This window comes from Hibiscus syriacus, unplaced genomic scaffold (assembly GCF_006381635.1).
Source record: "Hibiscus syriacus cultivar Baekdansim isolate YM2019G1 unplaced genomic scaffold, ASM638163v2 tig00111671_pilon, whole genome shotgun sequence".
Lineage (NCBI taxonomy): Eukaryota > Viridiplantae > Streptophyta > Magnoliopsida > Malvales > Malvaceae > Hibiscus > Hibiscus syriacus.
In genome coordinates, this window is record NW_024063152.1 from 115,252 (window position 1) to 139,856 (window position 24,605).

General features: G+C 32.6%; 2 protein-coding genes and 2 long non-coding RNA genes across 5 annotated transcripts in view; 3 read left to right on the plus strand and 1 right to left on the minus strand.

Annotated features, from left to right (window-relative positions):
• Window positions 1-775: 775 nt before the first annotated feature.
• Window positions 776-17,256, plus strand: LOC120167280 (sugar transporter ESL1-like). 2 transcript variants are annotated; one of them, XM_039176348.1, is made up of 18 exons: window positions 13,680-13,940; window positions 14,084-14,146; window positions 14,399-14,488; window positions 14,563-14,622; window positions 14,741-14,806; window positions 14,909-14,974; window positions 15,055-15,130; window positions 15,211-15,275; window positions 15,372-15,464; window positions 15,557-15,637; window positions 15,726-15,810; window positions 15,897-15,940; window positions 16,032-16,094; window positions 16,178-16,237; window positions 16,350-16,403; window positions 16,560-16,619; window positions 16,734-16,848; window positions 16,929-17,251. In XM_039176348.1, the coding sequence occupies exons 1-18, from the start codon at window positions 13,731-13,733 to the stop codon at window positions 17,054-17,056; spliced, it is 1,479 nt and encodes a 492-aa protein (XP_039032279.1). In that variant the 5' UTR covers window positions 13,680-13,730; the 3' UTR covers window positions 17,057-17,251. The 2 variants fall into 2 exon arrangements, with proteins under 2 accessions (XP_039032280.1, XP_039032279.1); XM_039176349.1 differs by lacking the exons at window positions 13,680-13,940; window positions 14,084-14,146 and adding an exon at window positions 776-1,140 and having other exon boundaries at window positions 16,929-17,256.
• Window positions 4,327-19,470, minus strand: LOC120167290. The gene is made up of 4 exons (XR_005520032.1): window positions 19,351-19,470; window positions 14,629-14,633; window positions 14,172-14,180; window positions 4,327-4,340 (listed from the first exon to the last, which is right to left on the minus strand). It is a non-coding gene; the product is annotated as an uncharacterized LOC120167290 (long non-coding RNA).
• The window catches only part of LOC120167289, a 60,661-nt gene continuing 53,403 nt past the window's right edge, over window positions 17,348-24,605 (plus strand). The window contains exon 1 of the long non-coding RNA XR_005520031.1: window positions 17,348-17,408. This is a non-coding gene — a long non-coding RNA (uncharacterized LOC120167289). The remainder of the gene's footprint in view (window positions 17,409-24,605) is intronic.
• Window positions 18,284-21,694, plus strand: LOC120167286 (sugar transporter ERD6-like 5). Its single transcript, XM_039176356.1, has 18 exons — window positions 18,284-18,479; window positions 18,755-18,817; window positions 19,075-19,164; window positions 19,266-19,325; window positions 19,433-19,498; window positions 19,580-19,645; window positions 19,720-19,795; window positions 19,876-19,940; window positions 20,085-20,177; window positions 20,289-20,368; window positions 20,448-20,533; window positions 20,630-20,673; window positions 20,762-20,824; window positions 20,904-20,963; window positions 21,051-21,104; window positions 21,187-21,246; window positions 21,323-21,437; window positions 21,525-21,694. The coding sequence occupies exons 1-18, from the start codon at window positions 18,291-18,293 to the stop codon at window positions 21,644-21,646; spliced, it is 1,452 nt and encodes a 483-aa protein (XP_039032287.1). The 5' UTR covers window positions 18,284-18,290; the 3' UTR covers window positions 21,647-21,694.

Sequence of the window (24,605 nt, forward strand, 5' to 3'; positions counted from 1 at the left end):
ATTAGATGTCCAATTTTTAAGTTTGCCCTAGGGCCACAAAAGTTTCAAAGCGAACTTGTCTTCATGTTAATATTATATCTCTTTATGTTAACATTACACAACTGTTCATGTTAACAGTATATCTCTTCATGTTAACATCACATCTCTTTATGTTAACATCACACATCATATTCAAGTTTCAGTGTGAATTAAAATTTAAATACATAATATTATTAGACATAATTATATATATATATATATGTATATATAAAATATAAATATAAAAAATTACTATAAGAATATAAGATAATCACTAAATATAAGTTTATCAAATACTGAGTTCAGGTCCGTTCATATACAAGTGTGGCATGTGATACGTTACAAGATTGCAAGAGTTAGTGGTTCCACACATAAATCTAATTAGGACTAACTTTTGTGTCATGAATATTGGGTTTAGGTCCGTCCATATACAAGTGTGGCTTGTGACACGTCACAAGATTCAACTTTTGTGTCCCGATGACATTTTCGTTTGAAGGAAAATAAATTTTCCGTTTGATTCTCGAGAAAGTAGCAGAAAAAATTATAAACGAAGATTTTGACAGTATCTTTAATTCTTTTACGGGCTTCATTAAAAAGTAGCACACATGTCTTTTAGGAAGGGTCTGGCTGAGTCCTTTTTCTTTCTGTATTTATTAATTTCAATAATTAACTTTAGGTTATTTTTTTAACATAACTTTAGGTTAGTTGAACATTCGTCTCATCTCACATTCGAATCCGTTACCTCCACGTCTATATATTTTATACTTGAAAAAAAAAATGAAAAGCTAAAGGCAGACATATAGATTCACATTTAATTTGTTTGTTTAAACGAGTTCAAAAGCAGTAAAATTGTAAAAATGAAGAGGGAAGGCATGGAAGAAGGGCTATTAACAGGAAGGAAGAAATCCCCAAATGCAACAAAACCAATTAGAAATGGTTCCGGCGGTGGCAGTCTTACCGACAACCTTAACATGCCATCAGCTTTGGGGAGAAACTGAATGAAAACATACAATAGATGATTGTATTTGCTACCTTTATGAACTATGAAAATGGAGCCAGGTTGGTTACTCATCACCAGCGGAGAATCGGATCATGCAAGATTTGGGCCTCTCTGTACCAGCAGTTAGTACTCCCCAATCTCTTCTATAATTTTTGCTTTCAATTTTTATTTGTTTACAAACACAAAAACTCATGCATTCGATAAGCTTCCACTTACTTAAAGCACAAGAAACCTGAAGGTAAGTTATCTTACTAGGATTTAGGTGAGTGACAAATCGATTGGACATGAATATTTGTGAAAAATTGATGAATCCTTTGTAATCTTTCTCACCAATTTACTGTACTCTGTTTTTCGTTCAATAGTGACAATTGGAGGAGTGGTAGGAGCAATTCTAAGTGGGAAGATAGCGGAACTTATCGGTAGAAAACGAGTGAATTCGTCTTCTTCTTCTTTAAGCCTTTACATCTTACACAGTTGTTTTAAGTTAAATTCCATTGAATATTGGTTTATTCCTCTAAATTAATGTGTTCATTGACTGTGAGAAACAGACAATGTGGTTTTCTGAGGTCTTCTGCACTGATGGGTGGCTATCAATAGCATATGCAAAGGTTAACTTCCAGTTCAATGTAGTTCTATGTTAACTAGTTATTGTAACCCCATATAGGCCAATTCTTAAGAAGATCTAATAAAGGGTTATGCTTAATTCTTTCTGGAAGAATGCCTTGTGGCTTGACATTGGAAGGCTGTCCATCGGAATCGGGGGTGCCATGATTAGTTATGTGATAGTGCACTAAGGTTTGCTGTTCATTTTTCAACTTCAAGTAGTTTTTATGCTGATATACATTATGAAACATGTACCTGTTTATATAGCTGAAATAACACCTAAAAGTCTCCGGGGTTCCTTTACATCATCAAATATGGTAAAATATACTTAAATCAATTGACTATGTGATCTGTCAACTTAACATTAATTAGATATGAGTTTCTTTTATCGTGCAGTTGATGATTACTTGTGGGGTTGCACTTATGTTTTACATTGGAACCTTCATTTCATGGCGCTCCCTAGCTATGATCAGTATGCACTTTGGTTTTTTCTTTAATAGATAAAGCAAAAGATAGTTTTAGTTAAGTATAGTGTTTTATCTATTCTGTTCTTCAGGTGCAATCCCGTGTGTAGTACAGCTAATAGGCTTGTTTTCCATTCCAGAGTCCCCTAGATGGCTGGTAAGTCTAACTCCATAGTATTCAGAAGCTTTTTAAGTCCGTAACATGTTAGAGAAAGATATAAGAGAATTTATGCACTTGATTCTTTACTTTTGAGTTGACACAGTGTAAATGCAAGATGTGAATGGCTTCTGCAGACAAAATATATATGGTCGAGAGAAAGAGTTTGAAGCTTCCTTGAAGCGTCTTAGGGGAGACTCGGATATTTCTGAAGAAGCAGCTATTATCAGAGTAGATTTTAGCTTCATATCTTTTAGTTTTTCCCCAGGAAATTTGGAACGCTTATTTCCTCATGATGTGTGCTTATATTCTCTTGTACGGTTATTTGGAAACTCGTGAGCAACACACAGAAGCAAGTTTCTCCAGGGACTCATTCTGCTTTAAGGTATAAAAAAGCTTAATTCTCTTCATCAAGAGATTGTCATTCTTATTTGATTCTTTCTCCCACAATCAGGAACACCCCAATCTGAAGGCACTTACACCGTTTCTAGCACTTCCCGGCATTTTGGTACGTCGGTTTTACTGTCTTCTGCTTTTCAATTATTTTCCCAATGGCCATAACCATGACTAGGATTAGGCAGCTCAAGTACACGATACATGGTTCTTTGTAGAATCTGCATGCATATTCACAACTATAAATTGGTTAATACATGATTAGGATTGAGCCAAACTACATGTATAAACTGGTTAATACTGCAAACACAGATCGGTGCTACGGCTTACACGATAGGCTTGGCAGGAATACCGTGGATTATAATGTCAGAGGATTATAATAGCCGTAGGAAAGGGATTCATTTGAGTAAAACATGGTGCATATTCTTGGTCAGATATTTCCTATAAATGTTAAAGCTCAAGCTGGAAGCCTGGTGACTTTAGTCCACTGGTCAGCTGCTTGGATCACTACTTACAGTTTCAATTTTATGATGGACTGGAGCTCAACAGGTCATCCACCATTTCTTCTCCAACAAAGTAAATTAACATTACATTTCTGAACTAAAATGTATCAGCAAACATCATTGCAGGAACATATTTCGTTTATGAATCTCGGGCTTAGCTGTCGCATTCGTCGCCAAGTTGGTTCCAGAGACAAAAGGGAGAACACCGGAGGACATACAAGCTTCTATCACTCATTTTATGTAATATCAGATTTATTCCTGGTATGGCCATGGATGCACCAGTATGTATAAATAATATACGCATGTTGCGTACTTTCATTCTATCACCTCATTATGACAATTTTTGTTAGTTTCTAAAGAGTGTAAGTGAAATTAATAAAAATTTGTAAACAAAAGAAACTAAAATGTTATTACAGTTTTTTTTTAATTAAAAAGTCAATTGAAATTAACTAATCTCTCACCTAATCCAGCATTTTCAAATCGTTAAGTCAGGATCAAGAAAATGAACTTATTTTACTATTATTAGTCAAAAATTGGTTTGCTGGATAAACCTATCTAATAGAGGTGATCGAGGAGTAAAAAAATTCAAATTATTCAAGATGACGAGTCGTATATTATGACTAAGGTTAAATTTTTTAAAAATTAAGTCGAGTTTATAAAATTCGAGTTGAATTGAGTTGAATTATTTAAGTTTCTATACAAATTTAATTTTAATTATTTATACTACTATGGTACTACATATTGGTTGGTATTTTTCACTTTCTAACCATATAAGATATATATATCTTATAATAGTATAAAATATTATAATATATATAATATTATAGAGTAGTTTAATAAATAAGATGCAATCTAAAATTATAAAATACATTTATAATATTTAGAGTAGTTTTCATTATTTTTACATTATTTTCGTTTTTTAAAATAATAAAAAATATTACTAAAAGAGAAAAATTTTAATTAATTTAAATATCATATAAAAAATATTATTCAATTCTAAAATGTCATGAATCTCGCGTGTCAAAAGAAAAAGAAATTAATACCTAATAAAATATTGACTGTAAATAAATTATAATAATTTATTACTATTAACTTGAATAAAGTAGCCTAAAATCATTTCCATCACGTCCCATCAATTATAATATTTTTTTAATTTTTTACTATTTTTTCTAATGTCACATTTTTATAAATAATTTTTTTTTCTTCTTATTATCGTTTTCGAAGATGATTACTAATATATATTATAGTTTAATATATATTATTAATTGGAAAGATAAACATGGTTAAATAAATAAGGGTTTTTATGTCAACAAGATTCTTGAACAAAAAGAAACTGTTTTAACTAAGATTGGTTCAAGTAGTAAGCAGTTTAATATCGCTTAAGTAATATTCGAATTCGAATTCTTATGTAAGTAGAAAATTTTCACTGGGAGACTCAATCACCTATCAAAATCATGTATACGACATAAATTAATTTAAATTAGTCATGATAAAACCCTAAAAATCGAAAAAGTGAACCAAAATAAAAAAATATTTTAATATTTTATTATCTCAATAATTAGCATTGGAGTAGTTTGGACAATATGTGGGATTAGATCTCGGAAATGATTTGATGAATAATTTATCCAAAAATATATTTATCAACATAATATTAAATTAAATGAAGATTAAAAGATCAAAGTGAGTGGTCCATATCAGAATTATTTATTAACCCTATGCTTATATATACACATTTTTTATATTCAAGCAAACTATTTAAAGCCAAAATCCACAAGCAACAAATAAAATAAGATAAACTACATCAATTATCACCTAATTATAATAGATTTCATATAATTCAATGATCATATATTCAGTGATTAAATTAATATTTTTCTAATCTAACCAATAATTATAATTTTTTATTAAAAATTAAATTTATAATTTAGTAATTTTTTATTGAATTGTAAAGTTTAAAATGTCCAATTTAAGTTATAATATAATTAAAATTATAAATTTATCTTATTATCTGACTTGTGTAGTTTACGACAACAATAACAAAACTCTATTCCAATATGTAATGGGATAAGGGGAAGGTAGGATAGGGTAGTAGGCTGCCCCCAACGCCAGGTAGAGTGCAACTTCCGTGAAAGACCTCTGACAGTCAGAAAATTAAAAATAAAGATAAAATAAACTGTATGTATAAATAAATAAATACATAGTTGAACAGTCTTCATAAGCAGTCTTCATATGCACATCTGTAATGGGAAGTAATCTCTGCAAATAAATCCCTACGTAAAAATCTCTGCATATAGACAGAAACGTAAGTCCGACTAAATTTAAATAAAAAATGAACATGAAGAGAAGGATATACAGTAGTCAGCGGTAGTAAGCTACGAGAAGGAATAAAGTCAATTGGGTTAAAACCTAAACTTAGGTAACACTACTCCGCTACCTTAGTTCTAAGGCTTCATAAATTCCAATGACAGAAACCATATAAAAAGTAAAAGTCATGGAAATTACTACAAAGACATTAAAAAGAAGACAGAGATGCTACACCCTATGGCTGTGATCCAAACTACCCGGCTACTCTGGTCTTAAGTCTCCATACTTTCCTGTCAGAGGTCATGTCCTCGGTAAGGGCTAAATCATTCAAATCAGATCTCAAACAGTCTACCCACTTCCTCCTTGGTAATCCTCTCCTTCTGGCACCGTCGACTGTAATCGACTCTACCCTCATGACCGCATCAGATGATTGTCGCCTAAGGACATGGCCAAACCACATTAGTCTTCCCTCTCTCAATTTTTCGGATACATGCACCACCCCCAAGGACATCCTAATTGCAATGTTTGGTGTCATGTCCCACAGAGTCTTACCACATGTCCATCGAAGCATTCTCATTTCTGTGGTCTCCATCCTCCTTACGTGATCATTCTTGATTGCCCAACATTCTGATTCATACAGCAACGCTGGTCTTATTGTCATTCTATAAAATTTTCCCTTAAGTTTTAGAGGTACCTTCTTGTCACACAAAACTCCAGTAGCAGTCCTCCACTTTAGCCATCCTACCTTTATACGGTGTGTAACGTCATTATCTACACCTCCATCTTTATGTATCATAGACCCTAGGTATTTGAAACAATCCTTTGAGGGGAGAACGTGTCCTTCGATACAATCCTTTGATTTTGTTAAATGGATTTTTAATATATAATCATAAAAAGAAATAATAAATTTAATTTAAAAATATAAAAATCTTAAAATTATTTTTTATTTTTAATCTTACATTAACTACAATTTAAATATGTATATATATATATAACCAACAATTAAAATTGTTTTAGTGATTTAGGTACTCTCAAACTATTTAATTATTGAATTTGGATACACTCTTGGTCACTTTTAACTTTTCTGACGCTAGCTATAGTAAAAGATATATACATAATGTTGCAGTTCAACTCACATTATGTCATTAATGAAGTATGTTATCATTTTATTATATGATTAAATTTATTAAATTAAAATAAAATTTAAATTAAATTGATAGATTGTATAAGTAATGAAAATGAAATGTGTAATTATACTTTTTTGATAATCCGTCATGTCAGTTTCTCTTCGAATGTTAATAGTATGTAACTTGATTGATATCGTCTAATTAGTTAAATAATCTGATTAATAAGATTAAAATATCGATTATCAAATTAAAATCACTGTTATTAAATGGGTGTGGTTTACCCAATAAAATATATGGATATGTTAGAATTTAGGCTGATGAAAAATTTAAGGATAAAGTTATAAAATGGTCCTTCAACTATAGGATATTATATTGTTGAGTCCCCTTATTATTAAAAATAACAAAATGGTCACTCAATTATTCATTATATTCTAAACTCATCCTTTTCGGTTAAAAAGTTAATGATCGTCTGAGTTGGACGTTAACGTGTTGACTGAGATATGATAGTCGTTTGAGATTATGAGATTAGATTTTATCATATCTTAATCAACATGTTAACGTCCAACTTAGACGATTATTAATTTTTTAACGAAAAATGATGACTTTGAAAAATAATGAATAGTTGAGTGACTGTTTTGTAACTTTTAATAGTTGATAGATTCAATAAAATAACTTTTTAGAGTTGATGAATTATTTTATAACTTTTAATAATTTAATTTCTCAACAAAATAATATCTTATAATCGGAATCATTTGTTTACTTTTGAAAATGTAAACATAAAATATTGCTAAAAGAAATTAGGTGGGTATTTCTTTATTTATGTAGAAAAGGTTGAGGGAATGTCTCAGGAAAGGCGGGTTAATATACGGCTAATATACAGCATTACCGGATACATTAAAATGTATTTAATAAATTCGGTTTAGCGGTACCTATTATGTTGACAACTAATAATGTTTTAGGTAGAAAATATGAAAAACTATTAAAAAATTTGGTAACCGGTAAACTTTGGTTATCGGTAAGTATCTATCCTTTTTATAAAAGTGTCCATACTTTTAACATATCAAGTAAATTTTACCGGTTTTGTCATAATGAATCTGGTTTTGTCATATTTTTACCTGTTATATTGTAAATTATCTATCCTTTTTATAAAAGTGTCCATACTTATTTCACTGTGAAAATATATTTATTATTATCTTTAGTTAATATTGTTAAATTTAAAATCTAAATAATATTTTATAAAATATCAAAACAATCAAATAATTTTTTGTGTAAATGAAATTATTAAATTAATATTGTAGGTGGAAAACATGAAACACTATTAAAAAAATTGAAACATAAATTACATAACTTTCAAAAAAGTATATATCATTTTTATAAAAGTGTCCATACTTATTTCACTGTTGAAAACATATTTATTATTATATTTGGTTAATATTGTTAAATTTAAATTCTAAATAATATTTTATAAAATATCAAAACAATCAAATAAAATTTTGTGTAAATTAAATTATTAAATTAATATTGTAGGTGGAAAACATAAAACACTATTAAATAAATTGAAACATAAATTACATAACTTTAAAAGCAGTTTTAAATCCTAAAAAGTGTCGATACTTTTAAGAAATATATCGATCCAAAACGATATACCAGGTAAAATTATGATCAAACCGGTAACAAAATGATAAAACCGGTAAAATTAAAAGTGTCGATACGTTATATAAGGATCGACACTTTGTGAATTTAAAAGAGAAGCAGTTATAGCGCCTATAATGTGTCGATACTTTAAAAACAAATATCGATCCACAACGATATAACAGGTAAAAATATGATAAAACCGGTATCAAAATGATAAAAACGGTAAAATGATACCGGATATATTGAAAGTGTCGATACTTTCGTAAGTACGTGTAATAAATTATCGACACTTTCAAAGAAATAGGTAATTATCCTTTCGAAAGTATCGACACCTGACATAAAAGTATCGACACTTTTGTATTTGTATCGATTAAATATAAATAACATATCCGATGAAAATATAAGCTAAATATCCTCTGAAAATAGATAGAACGGACGAGTTTTTGAAATCGAAGAGTAATTGTTGCTGCATTTCAGAAGGCGTTTCTAAAGCGAAGTTTGTTTGTTTGTTGCTGCAGTCGAATCGAAAAGTATGTTGTCGAAACCCTAATTTTTTATTATTACAGTAATCGCGATAGGGTTTTTTATGTGTTGTTTGGGGTTTTGGAGTAAGGAAGCATTTGGGACCGATTGCAGGTAGAAATAGATATTCAAGGAAAACGATAAATGTCGATACTTTTATTAAATATTATAGGTAGAAAATGATATTATAGGTTGTATAAATGTGCCGACACATTTTGGTGTGGCCATTCAAATTCTTTTGAAGAAAACCGTTTTACCACAAGAGTAGTTATCTATATTTGTATATTGAAAAGTGTATGTAACAAAATAATTTGATTTGCGTAAACTGATATATGAAGGAAAAATGGAGTCAATGGGTTGGAAAATTGTTGGTGGAGCAGATGACTTTGAAATTGAGGCCGAGACTCGAAAGCAACCAAAGGGTGGATATATGTACTTCTAGTAAGTATCAATGTCTTTTTGTTATTATTGTTGAAATGGTAATTGGATTAAAGTATCGATAAACTTTAAATTGATTACAAATTTTAAATGTTAACAGTATGGCCGAATGCAAAAGGATGAAGGGAGATGGCACACAGAGCGGTTCGGTATGTAAAATGAAATTGACATTGAGTAGTATTAGTATTTAGTGTTAATGTATTGATTAAGAAACGTTTATGTTTAATATTAGGTGAAAAAAGATGTGAGGTCCAAATGGAATTCAATGAGTGATGCTGAAAAGGAACCTTACATCACACAGTCAAGGAATGATAGTAAAGAATACAAAGAACGGAGGAAAGCACATGAAAATAAGGTATTCATTAAACTTGTAAATACGTTGATACAAAATATATAAGAACTATAACATTATATATTGTTAAAAAATGTAGGAAGTGTCGACAAGGTGCAGCATTAAAAGGGTGAATTTATTAATTAAACACCTTAAGGAGAAGGGTCAGTTGAATGTGCTGGGAGAAATAGGTTTTGGATCGTTGATCGGAGTAAGGGATCGACCTATTCGGAGGGAATTGTGTCGATCCTTGATGGCACAATTTGACGTCAGTCAATGTATGGCTAAGTATGGTGATTATTCATTCCCTCTGGGGGTATCGACTGCTGCAGCCGTATTGGGGGTACAAAACAAAGGCAAAAGTGTTATAGAAGTCTGTAGGAGTAAGAACTGGAAAGCACTTGCCTCCAAATATGGTTTGAATCATAAGGTGACATATACTGAAGTTGAAGAGGATATCAAAAGTGGATCTTACTTGGGGGATGAGCTGAAGGCCCGAGTTCTATTGTACCTTGTCGGTATATTTCTTTGTCCAACGGGTGATACGTCAACGAACAAGGAATATATGAAGCTCATTTGCGATGAAGGCTTGAAGGGTGAATTCAATTGGGCTGAATATATCCATTCGAGATTGATTGAATCAATTATCACCTTTAAAAAGGGCAGCCAGAGATACCTCAAAGGGTGCATAGCAATCTTAGAGGTAAATGAGTTGAATCACTTTTTTGTGTTTTTATATAAAAATTCTAATTTTATTATAAATGCAGGTTGCACTGTTCGATTTTTGGTCGGGCTGTGAGGCAGTGCCGGCTTATGAAAGAACCGGAGTGGCACGCATCCGTGCATGGGGGAAGGAAGAGGTGGTTAGAGTGATGGTGAAGTTGAAGTTGGATAGAGGGAAGAAGCAAGAAATGGTAATAAATGTAATTAAATAATATTAAGAATATAATCAATGTCTTAATATTGTAATTTAATTTTTTGAAGGTTATTGGCAAGGATGTAGAGGAGGCAGTGGAGGCAGAGGAGAAGAAAGGAGGGATGGTTGTATTGAGGGAAGAAGTATTGGGGGATGAAGGTGAGTGGGACGACGGTGAAGCAAAACAGAGTAACTTCGACATTTTGATGTCTGAATTGGCTGATATCAAAAAAATCCAATTTGAAATCATGCAAAGACAATCAAGAGTCGAAGAGAAACTTGATCAAGTCGTAGAGAAACTCGAGAGGCATAAGGGGGTAGTGGAAGGGAAAATAGATGGAGTGGTGAAAGAAGTAGAGGTGTTGAGGGGTGAAGTGGTGAAAGAAGTTTCGGTGTTAAGGGGTGATATTAAGATGGTGACGGGAGAGAAATTTGAGGGAGTGGTGAAGGAGGTTGTTGATTTGAGGAGTGAACTTACGGGGGTGAAGGGGGTGGTTGATAAATACTCGGATGAAGGAGCTCAATTGAAGGGTGAAATAAAAGATATGAAGAGCTATGTAGAAAAAAAGTACGATGAACTGAAAAAATATGAAGAAGAAAAGAGGGAGGAGGAAGAAGAAGAGATGGAAGAAATGAGGAGGAAGGAGAGGCCCAATGTGCTTTATACACCGGAGAGTGTCATAGCAGCAGTTTTGGATTCGGAATGTCATGCACCCCAGAAGAAGAAGCAGAAGGTAAGTTTAATAAAAGAATACTTAATTTGATTTTTATTATGTTGTTGTGACAAAAATTTGTATGCAAAATTGTAGGTTGAAAAAGCGGACATTCCAACTGGAATTGATGACATCGAAGCTGCAATTTGTGATTATTTATGGAATAGCGAGTTAGAATCGGGGTAAGTGAAATATATTGTTTTGTGAGTGATATTTAAATATTTCATGACAAGATATTAATCCTAATGATTCATACAGATATTCTGTAATATCAATGGGAAATCAATTCGCTACTGTATACGACGTTGCAACGTTGAAGCCTACAGAATGGGTTGGCGGTGTGGTAAGTAGAAAGTAGAAAATAAATAAAACTTATTGAATATGTTCTGATTGTGTAATTAATTTTGTTAGGTTATCGATTTGCTCGCCTGGACCATATGCTACGATTCTCAAAAGTCACACCGGAGGATTGGCTACCTTCCATACCTCTTAGTGGTGAGTTAAATTAATAAATATTGAAAAGTAGTGTTATAGACGGTAAATTAATAATGTTTGTTGCGTAATTACAGCAACAGGCGTTGGAAGCCAACAATAAAGAAAGTGTTGAGAATATTTCTACCTTCTGGGGTGTCATATTGGATAACTATGTGAAATTCACGGACTGTGAGAAGGTAAGACACCATACCAATTGCAAATGATGTTTTCGGATATAGAATGTTGAATTTTGTCAAATTGGGTGTGAAATTTGTTGCAGATAATGATCACAATAAACTACCATAATTCACACTGGTATCTGTTGGTGTTGGATATGGTAGATCATGTTGTAACAATATATGATAGTATGTTTACAACTGAAGCAGCTAAACAGAGAGTGAAGGATGCTAAGAGATTGGTATGTATGTATGTATGAAAGGACATTATGTAAATTATAATGCATAATTTTTTTGGTGCATAACTTCTTCTATTTTAATGCAGATTAAAATATTAGATTCTTATAATAAGAAACGCATTTGGGTTGAGTCATGTGGATCTCTAGGAAAGTATCCCTTGAAAAACTTCAAATTTGTGGAGCATAAGAAGAATAAGCAATTGAATGGGTATGAGATGTTATCACAAATAGAAAGCTTAATTTATGCAGTATTCATCATAATTGACATGTGTGGTTTTCAAATTTTGTAACAGATATGATTGCGGCCCTGTCATCACCGCATAAATGGTGTCATAGCAGATGTGCACAATGCATGATTATGTTTCTGATCAGACTTACTTATAACCCACTGATCGTTTGTATTTGTTGCTGTAACTACGACTCTAGCCTTACATCCTGTTCTTGTGACTGGCGTATGAGCACGTTGACGATCAACAGTATTGACTTTTGATACTCGAAACCCTTCTTTGGAACAACAAAATTCTTGTGTCTTCACATTCCCTTCCACGTCAAGCCGTGTTGTTCCCTTACGTGCACTAAACCCATGTTCCCGTGCGAATCCCTTGTAAAAGTGCCAAGCTTGATCACGTGAACAGAAGAGCTGACCAACCAATCTGTCAGATTCATCAACATTATGTACTTCATGGCATTCCTCGGTTGGCTTAACATTGTCTACATCAGTATTATCCATGGCAAAAATTTTGTTGTGCAAGTTCAGTGCTCCAGGAGTTGATGGATATGTAAACGAAGGTTCATTTTGAACATGTTTCTGTAGTTAAAGGGTGGGTACAACATTAAATTCGCAGTACATATTTAGGTATGTACAATAACTACAAGTATATTATCATTTTAAATTCGCAGTACACTGTTAAAAAAATTGAAACATAAATTACATAAGTTTTAAAAAAAGTATCGATCCTTTTTATAAAAAGTATGGACACTTTCAATATAATAGGTAAACATATGATGTAATAGGTAGCCCTTATATAATGTAATAGGTATCGTTTATATAATGTAATAGGTAATGGTTATATTGTAAAGTGTCTATCCTTTTTATAAAAGTGTCCATACTTTTTTCACTGTGGAAAACATTAATTTAAGGTTATCTTTTGAGTGAGTTTTAAGATATTAATTTAGTAATTATAGGCGTCTAATGATTTATTTTTTTCGTTACGGTATATATTATTATTAAATTAAAAATTCTAAATAATATTTTATAAAATATCAAAACAATCAAATAATTTTTTGTGCAAATGAAATTATTAAATCAATATTGTAGGTGGAAAACATGAAACACTGTTAAAGTATCGATCCTTTTTATAAAAAGTATGGACACTTTCAATATAATATAATGTAATAGGTAAATTTGCAATGCTATCGGTATAAATATACTGGTTTACTTATAAAATAGGTAAATATAAGCGCTACCTATTACATTATATAAGCGCTACCTAGTATGTTATTGTACTTTATAATATTTCCGGTTAAATAATATAACATAACCGGTCTAAATTTTAACCGGTCACTTGTTTAACCGGTCACGCCGTATATTAGCCGTTTTTTAGGCGCCGCACCGCAGAACGACCCAAAGGTTGAAAGTTGTATCATGGAAAACAAACGGCAGAGATATAGATTCAACGTTTGACTTGGTTCTTCAACAATTTCAGAAGTAGGAAAAATGGAGAGGGAAAGCATGGAAGAAGGGCTGTTAACAGGCAGATATGGACCGCCAAATGAAACAAAACCAAGCATCAATGGTGGCGCCGGTGGTGACAGTATTACCGGCGACCTTAACATACCATCCTCGCCGGCAGCTTCCTCATTGACATCTGTTCTCGTCTTCAGTACGTTTATTGCCGTTTGTGGCTCTTTCTGCTATGGCTGTTCTGTAAGCTCTTCCCTTTCTTCTTCTTCTTCTTCTTCATATCCTCAACGTGAAGATCTTCAACATTTTTTTAACAAAAAGAACCTTAAATTTATATTAATATGTAAGTATATGATATAATGAACTAACTTTGAAAATGACCCCAGATTGGTTATTCATCACCTGTTCAGAATGGGATCATGGAAGACTTGAGCCTCTCTGTGTCAGCAGTTAGTACATGCCAATATTTTCTACTTTTTTTTCCTACTCAATTTACTTTCTTAAAGCTTAAGAAAGCTGTAGGTGAGTTTATTTAACTATCTTACTCGGATTATTGTGAGTGATAAACTCAGCTATAGTTAATTTTTTCGAAGTTTATCTCGTATTTATATTCGAATATGTATTGGAAATAGATATAGATATGGTGCGGAAACGAAGAATCCTAGTAATATAGATGTGTAATCTTTGACACCAATTTGCAGTACTCTGTTTTCGGTTCAATAATGACAATTGGGGGAATGGTAGGAGCAATTTTAAGTGGGAAGATAGCAGATCTTATCGGTCGAAAACGGGTAAGTTATATTTGTTTGGTTAAGCCTTTACATATTCTTCTAAGTTAATGTGTTCATATACTATTGAGAAACAGACAATGTGGTTCTCTGATGTCTTCTGCACTGCTGGGTGGCTATCAATAGCATTCGCAAAGGTTAACTTCCACTTTAAATTATTTCCTTTCCGGTAAAGCTACGCTTAGCTTTGAATTCGATAATGGAACAATTAGTAAGAAAGATCGTAAAAAGTGTATGTTTACTTTCTGTTGGAAGAATGCCTTGTGGCTGGACATCGGAAGGCTGTTGATCGGAATCGGGGGTGGTGTGATTTGTTATGTGGTAATGTACTAAAGTTTGTAGTTCATACATATTTCATCAACTTGAAACAGTTTTGAAGTAACTTAACAATGATATATAGCTGAACTTTCTATATGAAAACAGGTACCTGTTTACATAGCTGAAATAACACCTAAGAGTCACCGTGGATCATTTGCATCGGCAAATCAGGTAAACTATACTAAACCCATAATTGAAAATGTGATTTTTCAGCTTATCGTTAATTCGATTTAAGCTTCTTAATGGTGCAGTTGATGACTACTTGTGGGTTTGTACTTATATTTTTCACTGGAACAATCATTTCGTGGCGCACACTGGCTATGATCGGTATATACAATTTTCTTATTAACTTAAGCTAAAGGTAGTGTTAGTTGGCTTAAGTTTTTTATCCATTCCGTTTCCTTCAGGTGCAATCCCCTGTGTAGTACAGACTATAGGCTTGTTTTTTATTCCGGAGTCCCCTAGATGGCTGGTAAGCCTAACATAGTAGTCTCCCAATCTTTGGATGCTTTTCAAGTACACATGTTAAAACGAACACGTGAATGCAAAACATGACCGACTTCTGCAGGCAAAATCCGGTCGAGAGAAAGAGTTTGAGGCTTCTTTGAAGTGTCTAAGGGGAAAGGACTCAGACATTTCTGAAGAAGCTTCTGATATCAGAGTAGCGTATTGGCTTGATATCTTGTTACTTCTGTGAACACATAGTTTTCCTCATGATAACAAGAAATGTTATGTGCTTACAATATCTTGTAGGTTTATATGGAAACTCTTGAGCAACAGACGGAAGAAAGTTTCCTCGAATTGTTCCAAAGGAGATATGCTAATGCACTCATTGTGAGCTTCGAGTAACATTCGATTAGTATGCTAATTTCTTTTAAAGACTTTCCTGATGATTTCACATATGGCTTCTTGAACTCTGCAGATTGGAGTTGGCCTAATGTTATTGCAACAACTAGGAGGAAATAGTGCTATTGCATATTATACCGGTAGCATATTCAACGAAGCCAGTAAATTTACGTCTTCCATGTTGTTTCCTATATAATTATTGCTGCAGAAATTATTCAAAGAAGACACAAAGTTTTGTTTGCAACAGGCATATCAGGTAACCTTGGCCTTCAAGTTTTAGCTATTGTACAGGTACCTTCATGGCTTCTTTTCCAACTTGGAGTTAATGTAAAATTATGTTCCAAGCATTTCCGAGACATCCCAATTACATTGTTTTTTGCAGATTCCGGCATCTATTTTAGGTTTATTTTTAATGGATAGATCCGGTAGACGACCGCTCCTATTGGTTCGTTTCGTAAAAAGTTCATTTCAAGATGGTAAAATTGTTGAACAAACAAGTAAATATGGAATCAATCCAATTTTATGCAGGTTTCTGCAAGTGGAATGTGTTTTGCTTGTTTTCTTCAGGGACTGTCATTCTGCTTTAAGGTATTGCAAATTTTAGTTATTTTTTTTCAAGAGATTGTCCTTTCCTGTTTAAAGCTTTCCAATTCTTTCTTCTTTTTTTTTCCTGAAAACTTTGATGCTATTTTATAATAAGGAATTCCCCGATCTGAAGGCACTTACTCCGTCTGTGGCATTTACCGGCACATTGGTACTTCAGTCTGTCTTACATATTTTACCTATTTTGTCAATGCTGTAATCATGAACACAGTACATGATTATTTGTAGTGCCTGCATGCATCGAAACAACTATAGGTACATATTAAGCCAAACTATATGTGTGAACTGATCAGTACTGCAAACACAGATTGGTGCTACATTCTACTCGATAGGCTTGGGAGGAATACCGTGGATTATAATGTCGGAGGTATGTGCCAATTCCGAGATCGAAATCTTCGCCGTTGCTTGCATATCTAGCTTTCCCCAATAGCTGTAGGCAAGAGATTCATTTGACTAAAACATGGTCCATACTATTTGTCAGATATTTCCTATCAATGTTAAAGCTCAAGCTGGAAGCCTGGTGACTCTAGTTAATTGGTCCACTGCTTGGATCATTACTTACAGTTTCAATTTTATGATGGAATGGAGCGCAGCAGGTCATTCTCCGTTTCTTCTCTAACAGAGTAAATTAAGATTATGTTTCTGAACTAAAATGTATCAGCAAATATGATTGCAGGAACATTTTTCTTTTTCATGGGAATCTCAGGGTTAACTGTTGTATTCACGGCCATGTTGGTCCCGGAGACAAAGGGGAGAACACTGGAGGAAATACAAGCATCTATCGCTCGTTTTCTGTACATTTAAGATATAAGGAATGGACATGAATGCACCAATATGTATAAGCAATACGCATATGGCTTACTTTCATTCGTATATTTACAAGTGATCATTCCCAAGGATGAACAATGCTGGTGAACCCTTCTGCATTTCCACATATCGGTCTTAAAAGACCCTGCATATATTACATCTGTATACTGTATACGTGCAATGTACTGATACATTAATACCTTTTAGTAGGATGTAACAACCCAAAAACCTTGTACTATCAAAATAGGGAAACAAATAATCCCTGTACTGATCAGTACTGCAAACTCAGGTCTGTGCTAAAACTTTCACAATAGGATTGGGAGGAATACCATGGATCATAATGTCAGAGGTATGTGGCAATTCCGAGATCGATGCTCTCCCTAAAATCTGGAAACAAGAGATACGTTTAACTAAAACATGGTCCATTTCCCTCCCTCCCTATAAGAGTAAATTAACATTACATTTCTGAACTAAAATGTATCAGAAAACTTCATTGCAGGACCATTTTTCTTTTTCTCAGTAACCACAGCCTTAACTGTTCTATTCGGGGACAAGTTGGTACCGGAGACAAAGGGAGAACAATGGAGGAAATACAAGCTTCGACCACGCACCTGTTTTCCGTAACATATAAGATTTAATCTTGCATGGCTTTGAATGCACCATGTTTACAAACGACACACATATGGCTTACTTTCATTCTTGTTTCACAAGTGACCATTTCCAGGGAGGAACAATACTGGTGAACCGTTTCCATTTCCTCATATTGGTCTTAAAAGACCCTGTATACATTTGTATACTGTAAACTGTACACTTGTATGATATTGAGACATTCAATTTTTTTAAATATCTAAACTTGGAATTTGAGTTCACTTTGGCAAATGGCAGCTAAATTTGGAATTTTCTTTTGCAGGCAGCTCAGCCATTCAAGTAATTGTATTTCATTTAGAGAGACTCTTATAAATATCAAAATATTATAGGTTTTGGCTTTTTGAACATTTAATTCATATGAACAAATGAAAACCATTTACTCAATATGCATGAAATATTCAAACAATCCAACAAATATCACATTTCATGTGGGGACCCTCAGGCCCAATGGATAACTCTTATCATTTCTTCAAACTGAAAAATTAAGTTCTTGTCCTTTTGTTCTTTACACCACTTCCAATCGAACTCCTTTACTCTGTTGCTTAATTATTGGCTACATTTCTCTTGCTTGAATTTTTGAGAGATGAGTAGACAGAAAATAGAAGATGGTGAACTTTCAAGTTCTTTGATAGTTAAAGAGAAACCATCGGATGGAGCTGGACATGGTAGTTCCGGTGAAGAACAAGGTGGAATTGGAACTACTTCTGCAACAACTATGGTTGTTCTTAGCACCTTTGTCGCTGTTTGCGGATCTTATGTTTTTGGGACTGCTGTAAGTATCTGTTTTCAATATTGAAATGATTAGTTTTACTTATAATCTGCAAAGTAAAGGGGTTTCCCTTCTCCTGCTTGACCATGAATTTTGATTACAATGACTGTTGAATGGCTAAGTTTGACCTTAATTCTACACAGTACCTGGACTGTTCTTGTTCACCTGTTGAAAACCAATAAGACTTAAAAAAGTTGGGTTTTATTCGGATTCGCCGATGGTAATCGTACTGTTTCATTCTTCTTACAAAAGTTGAACTAATATGATTGATTTACCAGATTGGATATTCATCACCTGCTCAGACTGGAATCATAGCTGATCTGGGTCTCTCTGTGACTGAGGTAAAGTATAAATAGATCTGTTTCCTTTATACAATAATTTTTACCTTAGAATTTTATTTCAAATGCCTTTATGCAACCTTTTTTACTGAGCTGCATGATCATGTTAGGTAAAATTGTACCCATTACATGTTTTTGATCATGAAAAGCTCAAAAGCTGGCATATTTGTTATGTAACCTAACATGGTATTCATATCCTTTAGAAGGGAACTGGATAACATATATAAGTTTCAACAATTTTCGTAGTTTGACCATTGCAGTATTCTCTTTTCGGTTCAATATTGACTATTGGAGCAATGATAGGTGCAGTAATGAGTGGGAGAATAGCAGATTACATTGGTCAAAAATGCGTAAGATTTTCTAGGACATATTTTGCCATATGTATAATTCTAACTCGAAACAGCTTTACATGCCTTGGACTTTCTTCAATGTTGGTTGACGTTTGATGCAGACGATGGGTTTCGCAGAGATATTCTGCATTGTAGGATGGCTTGCTATAATATTCTCCAAGGTGCTTTCCTGCTTAACTTGATTACAGTCTTGCTTCCATTCTTCTAAGAAAAAACAACATTCTAGTACCTTATATGGCTTCAATTCATATTAACTGCATGTGAAAAGGCTGCCTTTTGGCTTGACTTTGGACGGCTTCTGGTGGGATATGGGATGGGACTCCTTTCCTATGTGGTAAGCTATGAACATATCGCGGTCGTACTTGACTAACAATTCATATGTTTGAAGAAAATAATCTAATCTTATCCACTATAGGTTCCTGTATATATTGCTGAAGTTACACCAAAGGATATTCGAGGGGGATTTACATCAGTCCATCAGGTAAATACTAAGCACCATTGATGAATTTCAATATGTTCTTTTGCTTATGTACCTAGTGACCATCAATTCTGCAGCTGTTGATCTGTTGTGGTGTGTCATTAACTTACCTCGTAGGCGCTTTTGCCACCTGGCGGACTTTGGCTCTAATCGGTAAGTGTCAGATTTTATTGTGCTACTTTGAACTTCAAAGGATTCTCTAACAGTTACTCCCCTGTATGATATGATTTCAGGAACTATACCATGTCTTATGCAGCTTTTGGGTCTATTCTTCATCCCTGAGTCGCCTAGATGGCAGGTAACTTCAAGGCAGTAGTTTATACAAAAGTTCATAAATATGTGGCTCATGCTATTAAATAATTAGATTTCTTCTGAAATTATGATTCGAAGTAAATCCAAGCATCTATAAATGCATTGAATTAGTGAACATAAATCTTTGCAGGCAAAGATAGGTAAATGGAAAGAGTGTGAAGCTTCCCTGCAGCGCCTAAGGGGAAACAATGCTGATATTTCTGATGAAGCAAATGAGATTAAAGTAGGTTTTAGCTCAGAATGCATGCAAGTTTCGGTTTCTGTTCCTTGGATTAGTACGGCATGTGCCGGAATAACGAAAGGTTTATACTTTTTATTGTATTTTCTTTTGCAGGATTATACAGAACAACATCAACAGCATTCAGAATCTAGCTTGTTTGACTTGTTCCAAAAGGAATACACTCGGTCCCTCACCATACGAATTCGTCAATCCTATGCACATAATTGATCTTTGCTATGTGTTGTTCTATTAATGTATAACTAAACTGGTTAAGGTTGGAGTTGGCCTAATGGTTCTGCAACAATTCGGGGGAGTCAATGGCATTGCATTTTATGCTAGTTCAATTTTTATATCAGCTGGTATGTTAAGAACATTTTCATGTTTATGAAACAATAGAAGAACTATATAGGAAGTTCAAACTGGAAAATCTTTTTATTTCAAGTTCTTTGTGACAGGGTTTTCCAGTAGCGTTGGAATGATAGCAATGGTTGTCGTTCAGGTCGGTTCATCATGACCTGCACTATCATCAGAGTTCATATCATTTTGATTAATATGCTTTTCTTAAAGACTGGAATAATCTTCTGCAGGTTCCTATGACAGCTTTGGGAGTAGTCTTGCTCGATAAATCCGGACGAAGACTGCTTTTATTGGTACAAAAGCCTAGAAATTTATCTTCTATATGTATTACATTGTGGAAATGTCCCTGCTGAAATCTACTTATATCTACAGGTATCAGCAGCTGGAACATGCTTGGGTTGCTTCCTAGTTGGATTGTCATTTTTCTTGCAGGTTCGACGAGATTTATCGATCTCGAATTTCCAAATCCTTTTCATGTTCGATATTCTTTTCTCAAACATTAAACTCGACCGCATACAGGACCTTCAACAATGGAAGGAAGCCACTCCTATCTTATCACTTGGTGGTGTACTGGTAAATCCAGTGAATCAGTGTTTTAGGCAGTAGCTTCCATGAACAGAATCATCTTCGTGCCGATTCGTTCGACTCGATGTAGGTGTACACGGGATCGTTTTCATTAGGCATGGGAGGAATACCTTGGGTTATAATGTCCGAGGTAAGTTTGCCATGATCTAGATTAATTTGCAGCCTTCAATATTATATGAACTGAAACAAAAGGGTTAGTATTTCAGATATTTCCCATAAACATGAAAGGTTCAGCTGGAAGCCTTGTGACATTGGTTAGCTGGTTAGGCTCTTGGATTATTTCCTTTGCATTTAACTTCCTCATGAAATGGAGCTCAACAGGTAAAAATCATTGCATCTGATATTGTCAACGTTATCATTTTAGCCACAGAATTTGACCTTTCTTTCCCATGTTACACTGTCTTCCAGGAACATTCTTCATTTTCGCCACCGTATGTGGCTCGACTGTTCTGTTCGTGGCGAAGCTGGTGCCGGATACCAGGGGACGGACACTCGAAGAAATACAAGCGTCGATGAATCCGTTTTCGTAGGATAAGTGGATGGTGCATGAACAGTCAATAAACCGATACTGAGAAATTCAAAGTCCTAACTTCAATGTCATAATTACATAATGTAAAAACTTTTAGTTTTGTACTAATTTAGAAGCATCATATTAGTGGAAACAAACGAATTGGATTATCTCTTTGTTGTATATATATATGAAAAAAAACCCTACTTAAACATCTTTATAAGTATGTTTATTATTAATATTTTAATAATTTATATATTAATATAATTATACTTATTATGCATGTAAATGTTTTAATCAATCTATATTATTTATCATATTCAATTAAATTAATATTTTTTTGTAATATATATTTAATGATTGATTTTTTTTATAAATTAAATAGTTTAATATTTTTAATTAACTTAAAACTTGATGTGCATGATCTATGTGAATAAAACATGAAATTCAATGATTAAACTATTAAAATATTTATCATAAAATTTGTATATAATGAATAAGGGAATAAATCTATTATTCATGTCTATGAAATAAAGTCAATAGCCATCATAAAGTTAAAACATTTTTCCAACGTGCATGAAAAAGACATTATTGTAAACTCAAAGACAAAATGGAAGGTAATAATTAAAATAGATACCAAAAATAAAATTCAAAGGAGAAATCCGAATCATTCAAGTGTGGATTTGCTTTTGCCACGTGTGTCATATGTTTATGTTGCGGATAAATAATATTTAAAATCATTACTATCAATAATTTAATAAACAATATTTTAAATTATCCATGTGATTGATCTAGAACGCTTTAGTCACTTCAACCTTTAAATTTTAGATGAAATAAAAGTATATGTGAGCACCGCTACGAGAAAAATTGATAACCTTCAAGAATCCTCAAAGAGTTCATCGTGGTTTAAACCTGAGTGAGCAAAGCAAAAACAAATCAATGAAGGTCTCTTTTAATCCGAAGGAAGAACTTCTACCATCATATATGGTATAACCACGACCAATAAAAATTCGGAGGAATTTCCTAGAAGATTTATGACTTGTGCTAGGGCAGGAAAATTTCAAGTAGCCATGGAAAAAGTGTTATGTCAAAATGGGAACTTGAAAGATGAAACACTAATTTCAATGGCTAAAGATAAAGTTTGGAATTTTAGTGACTGTTCGAATTCTTCAAGGGAAAATAAGGACTTCATAATCACCCTTTTATGAGAGGCTATTCGGATTCTCAAGAGCAAGAGAGCATTCAAGGGCTTTTTATTCATCCATTATGCCATTAAATGAGAATGAACGACAACAATCAAAGCTTTGGGAGTCCAAAAGTTTCTCCAATGAGGACGCAAGGATGTCTACATTCATTCTAAATATGTCCACATTCATCCTTTATTCATCCTAGAGAATTAAGCTTTGGAATTTCTAAGGTCTCTTCTTTGTGGACAAATGGATGTCTAGATTCAGGGTAGTTCTGCGGTGCGGCGCCTAAAAAACGGCTAATATACGGCGTGACCGGTTAAATAAGTGACCGGTTAAAATTTAGACCGATTATGTTATATTATTTAACCGGAAATATTATAAAGTACAATAACATACTAGGTAGCGCTTATATAATGTAATAGGTAGCGCTTATATTTACCTATTTTATAAGTAAACCGGTATATTTATACCGATAGCATTGTAAATTTACCTATTACATTATAATATGTTGAAAGTGTCCATACTTTTTATAAAAAGGATCGATACTTTTTTTAAAGTTATGTAATTTATGTTTCAATTTTTTTTAATAGTGTTTCATGTTTTCCACCTACAATATTAATTTAATAATTTCATTTGCACAAAAAATTATTTGATTGTTTTGATATTTGATAAAATAATATTTATAATTTAAATTTAACAATATTAACCAAAGATAATAATAATAATTTAATAATAATATATTAACGTAAAAAATAATATAATTACTAAATTAATATCTTAAAACTCACTCAAAAGATAACCTTAAATTAATGTTTTCCACAGTGAAAAAAGTATGGACACTTTTATAAAAAGGATAGATACTTTACACTACCTATTACATTATATAAACGCTACTACCTATTACATCATATACCTTTTATATTGAAAATGTCCATACTTTTTATAAAAATGATCGATACTTTGTTTAAAGTTATGTAATTTATGTTTCAATTTTTTTAATAATGTTTCATGTTTTCCACCTACAATATTAATTTAATAATTTCATTTGCACAAAAAATTATTTGATTGTTTTGATATTTTATAAAATAATATTTAGAATTTTTAATTTAATAATAATATATATCGTAACGTGAAAAATAAATCATTAGACGCCTATAATTACTAAATTAATATCTTAAAACTCACTCAAAAGATAACCTTAAATTAATGTTTTCCACAGTGAAAAAAGTATAGACACTTTTATAAAAAGGATAGATACTTTACAATATAACCACTACCTATTACATTATATAAACGATACCTATTACATTATATAAGCGCTACCTATTACATCATATTTTTACCTATTATATTGAAAGTGTCCATACTTTTTATAAAAAGGATCGATACTTTGTTTAAAGTTATGTAATTTATGTTTTAATTTTTTAATAGTGTTTCATGTTTTCCACCTACAATATTAATTTAATAATTTCATTTGCACAAAAAATTATTTGATTGTTTTGATATTTTATAAAATAATATTTAGAATTTAAATTTAACAATATTAACCAAAGATAATAATAAATATGTAATATATATGTTTATTGTTTTTAATTTAATAATAATATATACCGTAACGTAAAAAATAAATCATTAGACGCCTATAATTACTAAATTAATATCTTAAAACTCACTCAAAAGATGTATATACCTAAATATGTAGTTATTGTACATACCTATTAATAATAATATATACTTGTAGTTATTGTACATACCTAAATATGTACTGCGAATTTAATGTTGTACCCACCC

Coding starts and splice junctions, on each gene's coding strand:
- LOC120167286 (XM_039176356.1), top strand. CDS start 18,291: ATGAGTAGACAGAAAATAGAAGATGGTGAACTTTCAAGTTCTTTGATA. Junction 18,818..19,074: donor TGGGTCTCTCTGTGACTGAG/GTAAAGTATAAA, acceptor TGACCATTGCAG/TATTCTCTTTTCGGTTCAAT. Junction 21,438..21,524: donor CATGAAATGGAGCTCAACAG/GTAAAAATCATT, acceptor ACTGTCTTCCAG/GAACATTCTTCATTTTCGCC.
- LOC120167280 (XM_039176348.1), top strand. CDS start 13,731: ATGGAGAGGGAAAGCATGGAAGAAGGGCTGTTAACAGGCAGATATGGA. Junction 14,623..14,740: donor TATCAATAGCATTCGCAAAG/GTTAACTTCCAC, acceptor TTCTGTTGGAAG/AATGCCTTGTGGCTGGACAT. Junction 14,807..14,908: donor GTGGTGTGATTTGTTATGTG/GTAATGTACTAA, acceptor ATATGAAAACAG/GTACCTGTTTACATAGCTGA.